We start from the raw sequence: 16,009 nt of genomic DNA on the forward strand, positions 1-16,009 counted from the left end.
GGTTGGATATGCCCTGGACGTCGGGGTGCATACACTGGGGACGCCTGTCCTTCCTGGCAACCATGACGCCGTCCCGGAAGAGGACCTCATAGATGGACCTCAGGTCATCCAGAGGCATAAGCATTCCAGCCACCATTTTGCCACTCCTGATTGTCAACTATGACTAATACCTGATCACAGAACACCTTGATAAGCTACGAGCATATACTTATGATGAATGTCGTTGGCTCTCTTCCAGTTGTTTCTCTTCGTGACAGCTTTGTCCAATTCTCTCTATCTCTGTTTTGCTCGTCGTCTGTATTTTCCACTGAGAGCTCCAGACAGGAAAGTGCTTTGCAAAGGAAAGAAATGCCAGTGAAACCTGTACTCTCCTTGGAAGGCTCAGTAAAGCACTGGGCTTGCTCGTGCACAGACTGGAGTCGGCATGGCGATAGAGTGGAGCAGAGAGGTGCCGCCACCACCCCTCCCACCTCGCTGGCCACCAGAGGAAAACGAGCTGAGGGGTGTGTCCACAGCAAAATCGGACAAGATGAATGAGGGAGAGAGAGAAAGAGAGTGTGTGTGTGTGTGTGACAACTGAACAGGAGAAAGTGAGTGAGAGAGAGAGAGAGAAATGAATAAAAAATGGAGTAGGAGTAGTGAAGAGCATGAGTTCAACACACACACACACACACACACACACACACACACACACACACACACACACACACACACTCTCCATTGCAGAGATCTAACTCCACACACACAAATCACACACACATACTCTCCATTACAGTAATTCTGTCAGAGATGTGGATGGTCTCAACTGCTAGAAATGGCCACAGTAAATCTCTTTAGTTTCATTAAAATGGAATCAACACTAAAACTGCAACTACAAGAATCTGTAAAGAGCAGATACAATACACCAAGACCCCAATAGCAGTATCTGAACATGGGTCATAGGACTGCATGTTCAGCATCTGTGATCAGATTCCCATATTGCCCTTTTCCAAGCATCTGTCTCCTAATGTCTGATAGTTTGCAGCACATGGGTGACTGAGCACATGTGGGTGTATGTCAAACTCAACATGTGTAAGGACAGCCTGTGAGAGTGAGCCTGAAGATACCACTATTATCTTTCACACATTTTCCATTCAGTCTCCAGGAATCCAGATGGTACGCTAAGTCAAGATTTAATTCAGTCTGAATGTGTGAATGAGTTTGTAAAGAAATCGCAGCATCACTGTAAGCTGCCACACGCATGTAAGTTCAGACATTTGATTAGGACTTGTTAATAATGGATTACAACATACTAAATAATAAAGGAACAAGGTTTAACCGCATTAAGAGCATCATCAATTCACCATTGTAAGTATTAAGACTCACAATAGAATGTTTATCAGTTGGCTTGCTGGAAGCAACAGAGAAAAAATAATAAAATAAGTTTTTTGGGGGAGATACGAGAATACAGTAATGTCTGTGGCTGAGTGGCCTAACAAGGAGTTGTCCCAGACAGTAGCTGATTATGGAACATCATCATGCAGTTGTCCTGGTTATTAGCACACTGAGTAAACATAAAAACCAAGAGCTCTTCATAGCCATTACAACAGTATTGCTCTGTCTCTAAAAATAAGAGAGTAATGTGAGGTGCTCGAGATCTCCTAATTCCTTCCCTCGAGTGTGATTAGGTTAGCTGCCCCTGTATGGACTGTGCTGGTGTGGGAGGCCTAATCAACAAGGAGCAGACAGCACACACGCACAGGTGGGAGTTTTCAGTTATCCACCAACACACACCACACACAGACACAGACTTTTACGGGCTTTTCCCAAATCACGGAAGTAACGTCGACGCAGCGGTATTTGTAGCAGATAGTAGCATCCCTCAGGCAAGTGTTATTTAAATAAACTCCTGGTGTATTTACAAACTTTTCAATGCCTCGTTTTATGAGTAAAGAATATAGTTGTACTACTGTAGAAGTTTCGTACCATTCAGGGCATTATTAGTGGGGTAATTTACGAGATAAAAGTTGGTACCATTACGACTGCAGAAAGTGAAAGTGTTTACAACTTAGTGTTAACTAATAATTGTTGCAAACTGGTACTACGAACAAAATATTAGTGCATTCCTGGATCTACATCCTTATGCATGCTTCCTGCCAGGACTTTTACGGGCTTTTCCAAACAAAATATTAGTGCATTCCTGGATCTACATCCTTATGCATGCTTCCTGCCAGGACTTTTACGGGCTTTTCCCAAATCACGGAAGTAACGTCGACGCAGCGGTATTAGTAGCAGATAGTAGCATCCCTCAGGCAAGTGTTAGTTAACTCCTGGTGTATTTACAAACTTTTCAATGCCTCGTTTTATGAGTAAAGAACATAGTTGTACTACTGTAGAAGTTTCATACCATTCAGGGCATTATTAGTGGGGTAATTTACGAGATAAAAGTTGGTACCATTACGACTGCAGAAACTCATTAGTTTCTGACAGCGCTACTCGACCAGGGTTCGACCAAGGGAAAACAGGCTTTGGGAGAGTGTTTGGCTCAGGGTCATGGTGCAAAGGACCCTAGGGTGAAATTACTCCGAACCATCGCTTTAATGTAGGTTTTTCCAACTTGATTTGAAACTATAACTTTCAATGAATGTAAGTACTATAAGTTGCTTTGGACAAAACGTGTCCATAAACATAACTATATTCAAATACACACACTGTACCAGCCTATCTACACACACAAAGCACAAACAAACATATTTCCATGCTTACCCACAAACACCCACATGCATGCACACTTGCACACACACACACAACCATGTAAACACAAGAACAGACACTCACAAACACACACACACACACAACCATGTAAACACAAGAACAGACACTCACAAACACACACACACACACACACATGTACAAAAAGACACACACGGTACGAATACGCACACATATGTACACTCCCTGTCAGGAGAGGGTACTACCTAGTGACACAGCCTCCAATAATAGACCACTGCTGCATGTGAGGGGCTGGGGCATAGACAGTAAAAGAAATGGACGAACAGACTCCGTCGTTTTCAATGGGAGGGCACTGAGTCAAATAGAACGATTTTTCAGTTGGTCCCCTCAGTACTGCGCAGACTCACACTTAACTTTGTGAAGTTAGCCATCGAACTGAATCTTGTAACTCATATGATAGATACACAGAAATTCTTCTCACACTTCCTTCGCCTTCAAAGTCATCAAAGTTAAACATTTATTTATGTATTATTATTAATATCATCCTCACCAAGTCGTGTTAATGTTGAAGCTACCACACATGATCATCTTCAAAAACAGTCATGCTAAAACAAAACAAAAAAGTTACAGTATAGCCTTGAAGCTGATCTTCTTTCCACTTTTCTGACCTACGGTCAATCCATCGAAAACCTCTGAAATGATTAGTGCCGTTTTTAAAAAAATTAGGTTTACTTTTTTTTTAATTATTATTAGGTTGCCTCTGTGTAATGCTTTACCTTAACATACGGTCGTGTATGCTAGGTTTTGCTTATGAGTTACCGTCATAGACAGTAAGGTGGACTGAGCTTCTTATCCAAACAATACGGTTATCTCCCTACGGCGCGAAAGAGAGATTACGTCAAAGCTAGCTTCCCTCCAACCGAACAAGCTAACCATTCTTCTTACGGGTAACCAACGTTACGGACGAGGTAGTGGAGTCTGTTTTTCCTTTGTAGTGTTTATGTAGATTACACAGAAGCTACAATATCGGCGCAGGATATATGTTATATGAAGTTATGGTATTTAAAAAAAATCCTAGAATGAATGGGCTTCTATGGGAGTTAGCAGAGAGGTGGTCCCTCCAGCCTACGTCGATTCTTCTACTTCCGGGAATTCGCCTGCCCCCTTGGGCTGGGGTAGCTGTATAGAACATATCCCTTTTCCAAGTGCTCCACCACCTACCCGCTCTAACTTGTCTCCATCACACACACTTCAACATGTCAGACCTAGATGAGCTCACAAGAGCCAAAATGTAACGCTGGGCAAATTAGTACTTCTGCTTGTCCATTAGAACCCCACTGTAAGTAGTAGGCCTAGTATATTATTGTAGTTTATTGTTGCTGGAGTCATGAATGCCTGTACAACTGTGCAATTAGACTAGACTGGTGTGATGATGTGAACAGGACATACTGACACAAATATAGAAAGAGCAAAAAAAGTAGTTTTACTAGTTTACTAGTTTTAATAGAAATTAGTTTAATTTTAATGGACTAATTATAAACTGGAGAGATCATTGGGTAATAGGTCTGAATGGGACCAGGATCACTGGTTCAACACAGGGGAAACACAATGAGTTACAATTGTATCCATAGAAACAAAGAACATATAAATGCGAAGATAAATATTCTACAATGTGCATGACATTAAGTACGTAGGCTACGTTTTCATACCATTTTTAGAGGTTAGTGGAAATGAGCTTGATCACAATTTTTTCTTTAACTGGGGTCAGGACAGACATTGTGGAATGAAGTTGCATTTTAGTCTGATAATATTCACTGATTGATTGATAATACTTTATTGTCAGACAATGTCTCAACTATTTGGAAGATCAGATGCATTTGAACGAGTCCAAAATGACAACATGTAACAATTTTTCACTTTTTGAGGCATCTTCCCATTCATTTTCATTGCATTATCATGCATTCAGATAAAAACACCTAAGCTACTGTTTGCAGTCCTGTGGTCCTGATCAAACCACCCTGCGCAAATGTAAAATAATCTCCTACATCTGCTACTGTATCACCACAAACAAGAGTTAGCATGCTTCCATGCATTGCAGTTAGATTGCAAGTTGTCCACTAGAATTCCTTACTGCTTGTTTTATCCTCTTTTTGACATCTTGCATACTAAAACGAGCAATACTGGTTTGGATCAGATTTTGTCCAATACAATTCAGCAGTCCTCTGGTGAAGGGCTGACATTTACATCAGCATGTGAGATGTCAGTGTCTAGCACCTCAAACTCAGAGAGATCCACGCAGGCATCAGTCATGGGAGAAACGTGAGGGTGGAGCGTGCCATCAGAGACTGTCTCCAAGGATTTAACAGTAGTGAGTGACAGCGCATCTTCCAAGGCAACTGAAGTTATGGCTGACGTACTTGTACTCGCCTGCACTGGTGGTTCTAGGACAACAAGTTCAGGTAAATGCTCAGTCTGGATGTGGGGAACTGTAAATTCATGTACCTGCTGCAGACCAGCCTCTTCATTAACCTGCCCATCACCTTTGGGTTCATCATGGATTTGGAGCACAATCAGTGAATCATCTGCAACAGATACTTGTGGAACATTCTCAGCCATCACTGCACATTCTGCATCAATGGTTTCCTCTACAACCATCTTGGTATCTGCATGTGTTGTTTGCCTAAATACTTCAGCATCTTCAGCCACCAGCAACTCCTGCAGATCCTTTGTCACCTCTTCGACCAGCTCATCAGCTTCAGGCTCATGATAGATAACGGACGAAGTAGAGGAGGCATCTGAAACATCCATCATCACACATTCAAGCGGCTCCTCAACCACCATGGTCTCTATTTGTTTTGTTTGTTCTTTGGGCTCAAATATCTGCTGCAGTGATTCTTGGACCACCTGACTAGCATTTTGTTCATTAACAATTTGAGAGACTGTCAGTGGAACATCTCCATCGGTATATATTTCTGGAGCATCTTGCTCTACTTCAATGGTTTCTTCTTGTTCTGTTTGTGTGGTAAGTTCTTTAGACTCCTGTACCTCCTGCTGACTTGCCCCTTCTTCAACCAGTGCCACCAAGTCTTTTGATTCATTCTCTTCATCCCATATATCTGTAGGTTCCTGATCATTGGGGATTTTCACGTCCTCTTGAACTAACTCAACTGCTACTGTCTCACTCACTGGCTGTGGAGCCTCAGTTTGGGCATTAAATGGCTCTTCTTTTACCGCCTCCACAGGTGGAGCAGGCATGTTCATCTTTACTGTTTCGCATGGACTTGCAATGGCCTCCTCAGTTGGAGCAACTACTGAATGAGATGCTTTGATATTTCTGTTTGTTTTCCAGGAACCAGGCTTTGCAGCAGCTGAAATCTTCTGTTCTTCAAATGTAATGTGCCTGGAGGTTTCTGACTGCTGCTGTTGTTTCCTAATGATAGGTGACTCTTGTTTGGTCTCCCTGGTTGCTGAATGCGCAGGTCTGGTGACCACATTGCTGGGTGTGTAGGAGCCTCTAAAGCTCATAGCAATCTTCTCAGGCTGGCCCTCCTGTTCGCTAGGGATTCTTTTCTTGTATCGGTACCCCTGCCGATCCACTAGATCTTCCTGCTCTTCTTTGACTCTTGGTTTGGGGATGAAAGAGGTGGGACCCTTAATTGTCTGCACATGGGCTGCCCGACGGGTTAGGTTCAGGGTTGATGCCGTGGACCGGACCCTGTGCAAGGTAGAAGGGACGATCTCTGACGGAAGGTGCAGGAACTCTCGCATATGAGCGATGCCTTCATTGGTAATGTACCAGTAGCTGTGTTGCCAGGCAAAGGTCTCCCTGACAAAGGCTCCGGACTTCAAGGAACCCATCGCTCGGATCACCTTGAGGTTGGATACACCTGGGACGTCGGGGTGCATACACTGGGGACGCCTGTCCTTCCTGGCTACCATGACGCCGTCCCGGAAGAGGACCTCATAGATGGACCTCAGGTCATCCAGAGGCATCAGCATTCCAGCCACCATTTTGCCACTCCTGGTTGTCAATTACGACTTAACGCCTGATCACAGAACACCTTGATGAATGTCGATGACTCTTCGTGCCTGATTGTCCAACGCTCAGCAAGGGACTGGGCTTGCTCGTGCACAGACTGGAGTCAGCATGGCAAAAGAGCAGAGCAGAGAGGTGTCGTCACTGCCCCTCCCATCTCACTGGACACCAGAGGAAAATCAGTTAAGGGGTGTGTCCACAGCAAGAGCAGGAGAGATATGTGTGTGTGTGTGTGTGTGTGTGTGTGTGTGTGTGTGTGTGTGTGTGTGTGTGTGTGTGTGTGTATGTGTGTGACAAATGAACAGGAGAGAGGGAAAAAAGTATCTGCACATGAGACATAGGACTGTATGTTCAGCATCTCAGATTGGATTGCCCTTTTCAGTGCATATCTATTGGTATGCTAGAAGTGGGGGGCTGAACACATGTGTGTGCATGTCAAACTCAACATGAGTAAGGAGGACAGCCTGTGATAGTGAGCCTGAAGAGACTGCTATTATCTTTCACACTTTCTCCAGTTGGTCTCCAAGAACGCAGAGGGTACGCTATGTTGAGATTCAATGTAGAGTGACGAATCTATGAGTCGAGAAGTCAGTTTGTAGTGAGGAAATTACTAAACAAGCAACCAAGCCTTTGTTCTAAACATATATATATATAAATCACGCTTGTCCATTTATCTCCATCTCCTACTCCATCCCCTACTTTTGAGTATGTAAATGAGTATGTAAATGAGTGTGTGCATAGGGTGTGTTTGTTTTTGTGTACATGTGTACTTGTGTGTGTGTGTGTGTGTGTGCGTGTGGAAGGGGGGGTAATGGGGTGTGTGTGTGTCTGTGCGTGTGTGTTTATCTGTGTGTGTCTGCGTGTGAGTTTGTTTATGTGTGTGTGTGAGTGTGTGCGTGCCTCTGTGTGTGCATGTGCGTGCGTGCGTGCGTGCGTGAGTGTACGTGTGTGCTGTGTTTGTGTGTGTATTTATGTGTGTGTGTGTATGGGATGTGTTGACATGGCCCCTGGAGACCAACATACATAAAAATGTGGTCCTCCTAGGCCCTACAGTTCTCGAGATATTCACAGAAAACTGTGTCCGCCCCAACCCTCCTTTCAGGGTGTCCAGTCCAGCGGGGATAGGGCGATGGATCAAAACAAAAAACAAAGGTTCCATCATGTCATCCTTGTTGGGCTACATGTTGACCAATAGGGCTTTCAGACATACGTGTAAGACCGGAGGTTCTGCGGATGTTAAACGGTTGGGCCGTATATCTGAACAACATAAACGGTCATATTAACTGCGAACTTAGCTAGTTGTTCTACAGCTCCCCTCCACTCGACAACCACACAGAGATTCTGTAATGTGCGTGTATGTCGTTCACACATAGGTCCGTATAAGGTCAGTATAAGGTCCGCAGGTTAGCATCATATCTGAATCACCCGAAGGGTAGGACCTTCGTTTGACAAACCTCCGCATAAACTCGGGAGGTTATATCTGAAAGCCTTTCAAGTTTTTTTGCACCCCGGTCTTTCAGTGTCCCGGGAATCGTTGACACAAAATTACAAAAGAAAAAATAAATAAATAAAAAATCCGGAGGGAAAAAAAAACTCTGACTAAACCTATATGACCTTCACTTTGCTGCGCGGTGGTCATAATAAATAATCTCCTTTTGGTAGATAAGAAAATATAGTAATGTGTGTCCCTGGCCCAACAAAGACTAGTCCCAGACAGTGGCTCATTATGGATCATCATCCAGTTGTCCTGGTTACTACTACACTGCCACAAAGCAAAACTAACCTTCATAGCCATTACAACAGTGTTGCTCTGTCTCTAAAAATAAGAGAGTAATGTGAGGTGCTTGAGATCTCCTGATTTCTTCCCTCGAGGGTGATTAGGTTAGCTGCCCCTGTATGCTCTGGACTGTGCTGGTGTGGGAGGCCTAATCAACAAGGAGCAGACAGCACACAGACACAGGTGGAAGTCATCAGTTATCCACCAACACACACACAGACTTCCGCTCTCACTTATACAAATACACACACTGAACCAGCCCATCTACACGTGTGTGCACACACACACACACTCACACACACACTTCCATCGATACTCACACATGTGCACATACTGTATGCATGCAAATTTGCGCACACACAACCACGTATACAAAAGAAAAGACACACACACACACACACACACACACACACACACACAACCATGCACAAAAAGACACATACGACATGTACACGCACACATACAGTATGTACAGTACACATTCTTTCTGGAGTGGGTACTACCTAGTGACATAACCTCCAATAATAGACCGCTGCTAACTGCATGAGGGGGTCGTGGGTGGTGGAAGAAAGAGCTGTATATGGCACCCACCCAACACAGAGCCTCCAGCGGAGAGAAGAACATATCCCCCTTCCAAGTGTTCCACCAACTAACCGCTCTAACTAGTCATTATCACACACACCTCAACTTGTCAGGCCCAAATGTGCTCACAAGTGCCACAGTATATTGCTGGTCAATTGAATGATTCTGCTTGTCCTTTAGGACTGTATTAGTAGTAGTAGCAATATCTTACTGTATGTTGTGTTATTAGACTGGGACTGATTTAGACTGGTCTGAGGGTGCGGACAGGACACACTGACAAATATAGGAAAAGTAAAACAATACCAAGGAAATCAGTTTCATTTTAACGGACTAATTATAAACATTGGGTAATAGGTCTGAATAGGTCCATGACGGAACACTTTCATTAGAGATCACTGGTCTAAAGGACCAACACAGGTGGGGCACATTGAGTTACAACTGTATCCATAGAAACAAGAAACAAACTAATGCAAAGATAAACATCCTACAATGTGTTTGACATTAAGTACATAGGCTATGTTCTCATACCATGTGCAGAGGTTAGTGGAAATGAGCTTGACATGATACAAGATTGAGCATCAAGACAGACATTATGGAATCAATCTACATTTTACTCTGAGACTATTCATTGATTAATTGATTTATCGATCATGCTTCATTGTCAATTTCTCACTTTCTGATGCCTGTTTTTTTATAGGCAACTAGTGCTAGTAGCATCTTATTATTCATTTTCACTGGGTATAGTCATGTAAAAAAAATGTAAAATAAGCTTCTGCAACTGCATCACCACAAACAATAGTTAGCATCATGAATGCAAACTGTACTGTTCTTGGTGTTTGTGTGGATTTTTGCCTTTTCAGTAGTTAGATTGCAAGTTTTCGACCAGAAATCCGTACTGTTTCTTTTATCATCAAGCCAAAACAAGCAACAGTGGCTTAAAGCAGTATGTATGTCCAATAAAAAGTAGCTTTTTTCCAATATAAGCAAGCCATGCTTCAAGTAAGAAGTGTTGCTGTGGGTCAGACTGTCCTAGCTTGCATGGCATGCAAGTGAGAAAACAGAGCGTGTTCTTCCACCACAGCCAGAATGTCTGCCCTCTCTCTGCTGACCCTACTTCACAAAATGGAAGACAAAAAAAGCCCCCGTAAATAATTAAAGGACCAGTATGTAGGAAATATATGGAAAATAAATTGCAACCATTCCAAAAATGATCACCATATGTCGTCAGAGAGTAAGGAAACACGATGAATTGAAGTACAGTAATGGCTTTTTTGGCAACATAACTATAACCCATATACACCTGTAAAAAAAATGATTTACGGGGCGGAATCTCTCGGAATTTTCGCTTATGTTTTGAATTACGAAAGGCAGGCAAATTACCAAAAATATTGTTTGATAAAACAAGTAACCAATTATATGGACATTGGAGGAGCCTTTCTGAGATGGCGACATCTTCGTCAAACGAAGAATATCAAGTCTGACGCAAAGCTGGCCATATTTCCCCTCGACAGGTAGGCTAAAAACTTCATCTGCATCGCTAACTTCAGCTAAATATGTTACCTTGGTTAGAGAGGTATTTTTTGTTTTCACTGTTTCCGTAATGTGTAGCTGGGTCATGGTTGGAGAAATGTTAAAGCAGCTGCAGGTCAACCAACGTTAGCTAAATCTTCATTACATCTGGCAACCCAGAAGAGGCTCGCGTCTAGGCAGTCTTGAGAACGTTCACCAGTGTTTTGATTTTGGCTCCTTTAAAGAGGAATTTAGAACTGAGGAGGGAAAGAACTCCGAGATTCATTAGGCGCCAAGGAAGTTGCCATTTTGGCATTATACGCTCTGGGGACACAAGGCCTCAGAGCAAATCATCTCAACTCGGTGTGAATGTGGAAGAGCGTCTCCACAGCGCCACTCGAACACAAAGGGGCTCCTCTCAGGAGAGTCGAGGGCCATAAAGGATATCCAGCCGACCAGCCTACTGGGCCAGCCCTGTGGGGGGGACTTCCATCAGGGGCTTTCCGCTCCATACCCAGCATGCCTCCATGTCAAGGGACACAGGACATGATGTCGTGCCTCACTCACACACACAAACACGCGCACACACACAGCAGTCGAGCCAGAGCCAGGGGGGCGCATAGTCTTTCGAGAGAGACAAGGCAGGCACTGTGAGGGTGGGTTTGCGCAGGCGCCACCCACCATGTATCATGTCTCTACAACAAAATGAGAAAATAAAACCACACACAAGGGAGATAAAGACTCTCTTTCAGTGTCTGTGGGTACATGCGTGTGAGTTGGTCTACTTCTGTGCATGTGTGTGTGTGTGTGATGATATCTGGTGATTATCTGGTGATACACTGAAGACTGCCAACCTGCCACACTTCCCTCCTTATTCTACCATTTAAATCACATTTTCCATTAGCAGGAAGCCTGCAGGGGAGACACTGAATCACAATGCACAGTTGTTCATTTTTTAGTCAGTTTAGTTCAAGATTAGATTGCTCGACGAGTAAACCATAACCACACACAGTAGAATAGTTAAATGACTCCAGTCACCGTGCCAGACTGTGGCAGACTGAGGCTACAGGTCTCTCCTCTGTAGAACAATGCAAAACTTAGTGGAAAGCTGCAGATCCCAGTTGGGACCCATAAGCACTTGCAGCCGGGCTACAGCGAGCACGCAACTAAAGCACCCTGTTGGTGGAGCATAAACTGCAACAATTAGCTTCCACTATATTCAATGGAACTGGCAACGCCAGACGTGACGGTGGTGGGCACATTTGAAAAAAAAATTAGACCAGTCCTGTACAACTATTTTTACACTCCGTGAACAGAACACTTCAGTGGCACCCCTGGTGTGGGCCGGCTGTTAGTCACTATCAGGTTCTCCAGAATTGCAGACACTGTAACAGTTAAGGGTCATTCACACCAAGAACGATAACGATAACGATAACGATAACTATAACCTTAACAATAAAAGCGTTCACACTGAACAACAATAAACAAAGTCTCTCCTTGTGTTAATGAAAGTGACGGCTAAAATTCGATGGGTTCTGATTGGCTATTAGCTTTTTATCATTCTCAAAATCGCTCTGAAAGTGATCCCCAACGATATCGTTCTTCATGTCGTTATAGTTTATGTGTGAACGTCGTCATTCATATTAACGAGAACAATATTTGTTTATAGTTATCGTTATCGTTCTTGTTGTGAATGGGCCTTTATACCTACTGATTGTAATGTCAACTAAACCACAATTAGAGAGAGAGACACACATATTTCCCGCAATGACGTTAATTACTGTTATTGTCTAAAATATTTTTATAACATTATTCACAAAGTTTGTAAGAGTAGAGATGAACAGCTTTTGCATGATTTTAAATAACATAAAGCATCTATGGAGTACTGTGAGAAGCCCAAGACATTTTGAATAAAGTGAAGCACATAACTATGACTGCATCGGTTATTCCAACCCAAACATATTCAACCCCACCATAAAAACGGCACTCAGTGTCCTCTCATAACACAAATTTAAAATCTAATTTAAAATGCTTCAATCTGACATTTGTCATCAAACATCACTCAGAATCCTCCTGAGGGCTGCAGCCACTGGCGACAGAGCAGACAGATGCATGGCTTGCCAAACACACACTCACACTCACACACACACACACACCAGTGGAAACAGCAGTAGTGATTTACACAGACACTTACAATTGGGCCTGTGTTCTCCAACAGAGTGACTCATGCGTCCAGCGACTCCCGGACTTCTCCAGGTTGGAAAGAAAGGCGGAGTTGCCAGGACAGTGGAAAATGACTAACTATAGACTGGCTGGTGAAGTATACTTACTGTAAAGTGGTGTGACACTTGATTTAGCAGTCAAGTATTACATTGCTTCTCCATTTATCATACAATGGCATGTAATTTCATTTATTAGTCATTGATGTGTTTATGTAGAATATCTACTTACTGTGAAGTGGTGTGAAATGTCAATAATCAATCACATATTAGCTATATCATACCCCTGAACATCTGGCAATCTATCTAAACGTATACATTGCAGGCATAATTCAAAGTAGGATAGGACAGCTATAAGCATCATCTTCTAAGTTGTTATCACCACACCATCAAACTTTTCACCAATTAACAGTAATTAGCAGAACACTTTCTATAAGGGCTGGCTTTCAGTAAACTAAACAGGCAGACAAACAGTGTAGACTGCCCCCTGTCTGTGCTGTACTGGAGACCAAAGACAAACTTCACCTCATAGCTTCAGCTTCAAAATGGCTTCATGCTGTGGCAGTTCTCATTAGTTCAAATCAATAACAACTGGGCGTATGCTTTATGGAGACATCATAAAGACAAAGCATGCTCTCTCAGACAAACCAGACATTCAACCGCAATCTGGAGATTTATAAGAGCCAAGCATTTCACAACACATCTGTGTGAGGCATCATCACAGCTGCAGACAACCAGAAACAGTGGTAGACAGAGACAGAGAGAGAGAAAGAGAGAGAAAGAGAGAAAGAGACAGGGAGAGAGACAGGGAGAGAGAGAGAGATAGTATTTGCTTATTTAATGCTTATTTCATTGAAGTTTAAATCTATGTCTACATATAGACATTTATATATAATGATTAGGGATGTAACGATTACCGGTATAAGCTTAATGGTAAACCAATTACCGTTTTCATTTCAAATATCATGATTATCACGGATGATTACCATGGTGTGGAAACCGTGTGTTTAATCCTTCCCAGCTTCATCCGAGCCTGGATTTACTGTACCTGCGATTCGGATTTGGCTACACCTGCTTTTAAAAGGCGGAACATTTTCACCGCAAAACATGCACTGTATCATGTAGCTACTCTGCGTGTTTTTATGTGCGTGTCCACATTAAATCCATTCCACTCATGTTATCAGGAGAATACCATAGCCTAAAGTTTTATTTTGAACACTTACTTTGGTCTCACTCAATGGATCCATATAACAGAAATAGCAAACTCCAAGTCATATATTTTGTAATATAGTAAATGCTGTCACACTTTTTGAAACTATTTCAGCTTGTGTAGGCCTATTAGTGCTTTCTGAACATATTGAACACACAAAAAAAAATACCGCGATAATACCGAAAACCGTGATAATTTTGGTCACTCTAACCGTGAGGTTAAATTTTCATACCGTTACATCCCTAATCATGATCCTAGTACAGTACCGTACATATGCCTCATCTTTTGCATGACTGCTTTGGCAATACCAATATGTGAGTGCTATATGAGAGAGCACTTCCGCTCTCCTCCTGAGACTCGTGCATCACTAATAGATCATGATGGGCCGGATGGGAGTTTATTGTCAGCCTGCAACTCAGCAGATTTTTAACAAGCCACCACAGTGCAGGAGAGCAGAAGAGCAGGAGAGCACTATCTGCAGCTATCTGCTTCTCATGAGAACTCAGCTGCTAGCTAGTCCCACAGACAACGCCCTCAGAAGAGGGTCCTGGAATTTGGTTCCAAGCATCATTTACTGTCCCCTTGGGAAGGGTGCTTTGAAAGAAAACTTTTGCAATAATCAACCAACGCAGTTCTCAGCTCTTAAGTAGTTTTGTCAATAGCGTTTTTTTTTTTTTTTCATGTTGAATGTTTTGTATGTAGAATTCCAAGTTTGTATGGGAAGGTATTATTGATATTATAGACCTATCTGAACGTATTAATGACATTTCAGACATTTCAGCACCTCTTTAGTATGGTACTAAGGTATGGAATGAGGTGTCACAGTCAAAAGAGGGTTCATATGTTCTGTGTTTTGCCATGTTCCTATCATGTGGTGATGTGTGTTTGTGCAATGTCCCATGTTATGTATCCATGTTTTGTTCTGTTGTTCTGTCACTTCCTGGTTCTCAATTTTTTGAGTTATCCATGCCTGATATTACTTGTCTCATCGGTCACAGTATTTAAACCCTGCCACGAATTTCATTCCCTGCCAGATTATGGATTTTTTTTTCATTTTCTTAGCCAAGTTCATGGTTCATGTCACACTCCTGTTAGTTTCATGCTGTGTTTTCTTGTCATTTTTCTTTTCTTGTCAAGCTTATATAGTCATGTCAAAGTCTCGTGACTAACCCTAACCCTAACCCAAAGTCTAGACCCTCTAGTCTAGATCCAGATTATTTTCGTTCAATGCACACACATAAGAACACACACAAAACCAACCTACAATTCACACACCACTCTATGTCACCCCCATACCCACCTCTCCTGACACACTGAGGGGTCAGCCATAGTCCACACGGACGCATCACCATGGAGAACAACATGAACACCCGAAGACATGGCCTGCGCTGCAGAGAAGCTACTGGCTCCCTGAAAGACCCCTTTCAGGACTATAGAGAGATTAAACACTAAAAACGATCAGACTGTGTGCTTGCTCTGACACTAAATTCCTGTGTCCTTTTTTTTAAGGGGAACAATTTATGCTGCGTGTGAGTCTTCCAGGCCATTAAGCACAGCGCAGCATGCCAAAACCTATACGGGCCTGCGCTGGGAGAATGCTGAGGGGGATATACATGCCTTTGCATTGCCAGCATTATATATAGAGTTGTGTAAACACACACACACACACACACACACTTACATACATACACACACAAGAATTCATACACATACTGTACATGCACATATATGAGCATAAGTAGCTCTGTGGTACACACATACAGTGCATATACATGTACACATAAACTGCCCACTCACACACTCACTTGTACTGAAAAGCACACAAGCAGCCCAAATTGTTTACCCCTAATGGTTAAGGGGCTGCATCATGTGGAAGAGAAGAGGTCAGTTCTCATCCCCTCCTTGCTGAGAATATCCACTATTGAAGTCGTGTGTGTGTGTGTGTGTGTGTGTGTGTGTGTGTG

The 16,009-nt window shown here is 42.8% G+C and overlaps 2 protein-coding genes across 7 annotated transcripts in view; both read right to left on the minus strand.

The window, feature by feature from the left end:
• The window catches only part of pleca (plectin a), a 148,948-nt gene that overhangs the window by 75,037 nt on the left and 57,902 nt on the right, over positions 1-16,009 (minus strand). The window lies entirely within an intron of this gene.
• Positions 4,259-6,831, minus strand: LOC121695448. The gene has a single exon (XM_042076302.1). The coding sequence runs from the start codon at positions 6,721-6,723 to the stop codon at positions 4,924-4,926; it is 1,800 nt and encodes a 599-aa protein (XP_041932236.1). The 5' UTR covers positions 6,724-6,831; the 3' UTR covers positions 4,259-4,923.

This window comes from Alosa sapidissima, chromosome 21 (genome assembly GCF_018492685.1).
Source record: "Alosa sapidissima isolate fAloSap1 chromosome 21, fAloSap1.pri, whole genome shotgun sequence".
NCBI lineage: Eukaryota > Metazoa > Chordata > Actinopteri > Clupeiformes > Clupeidae > Alosa > Alosa sapidissima.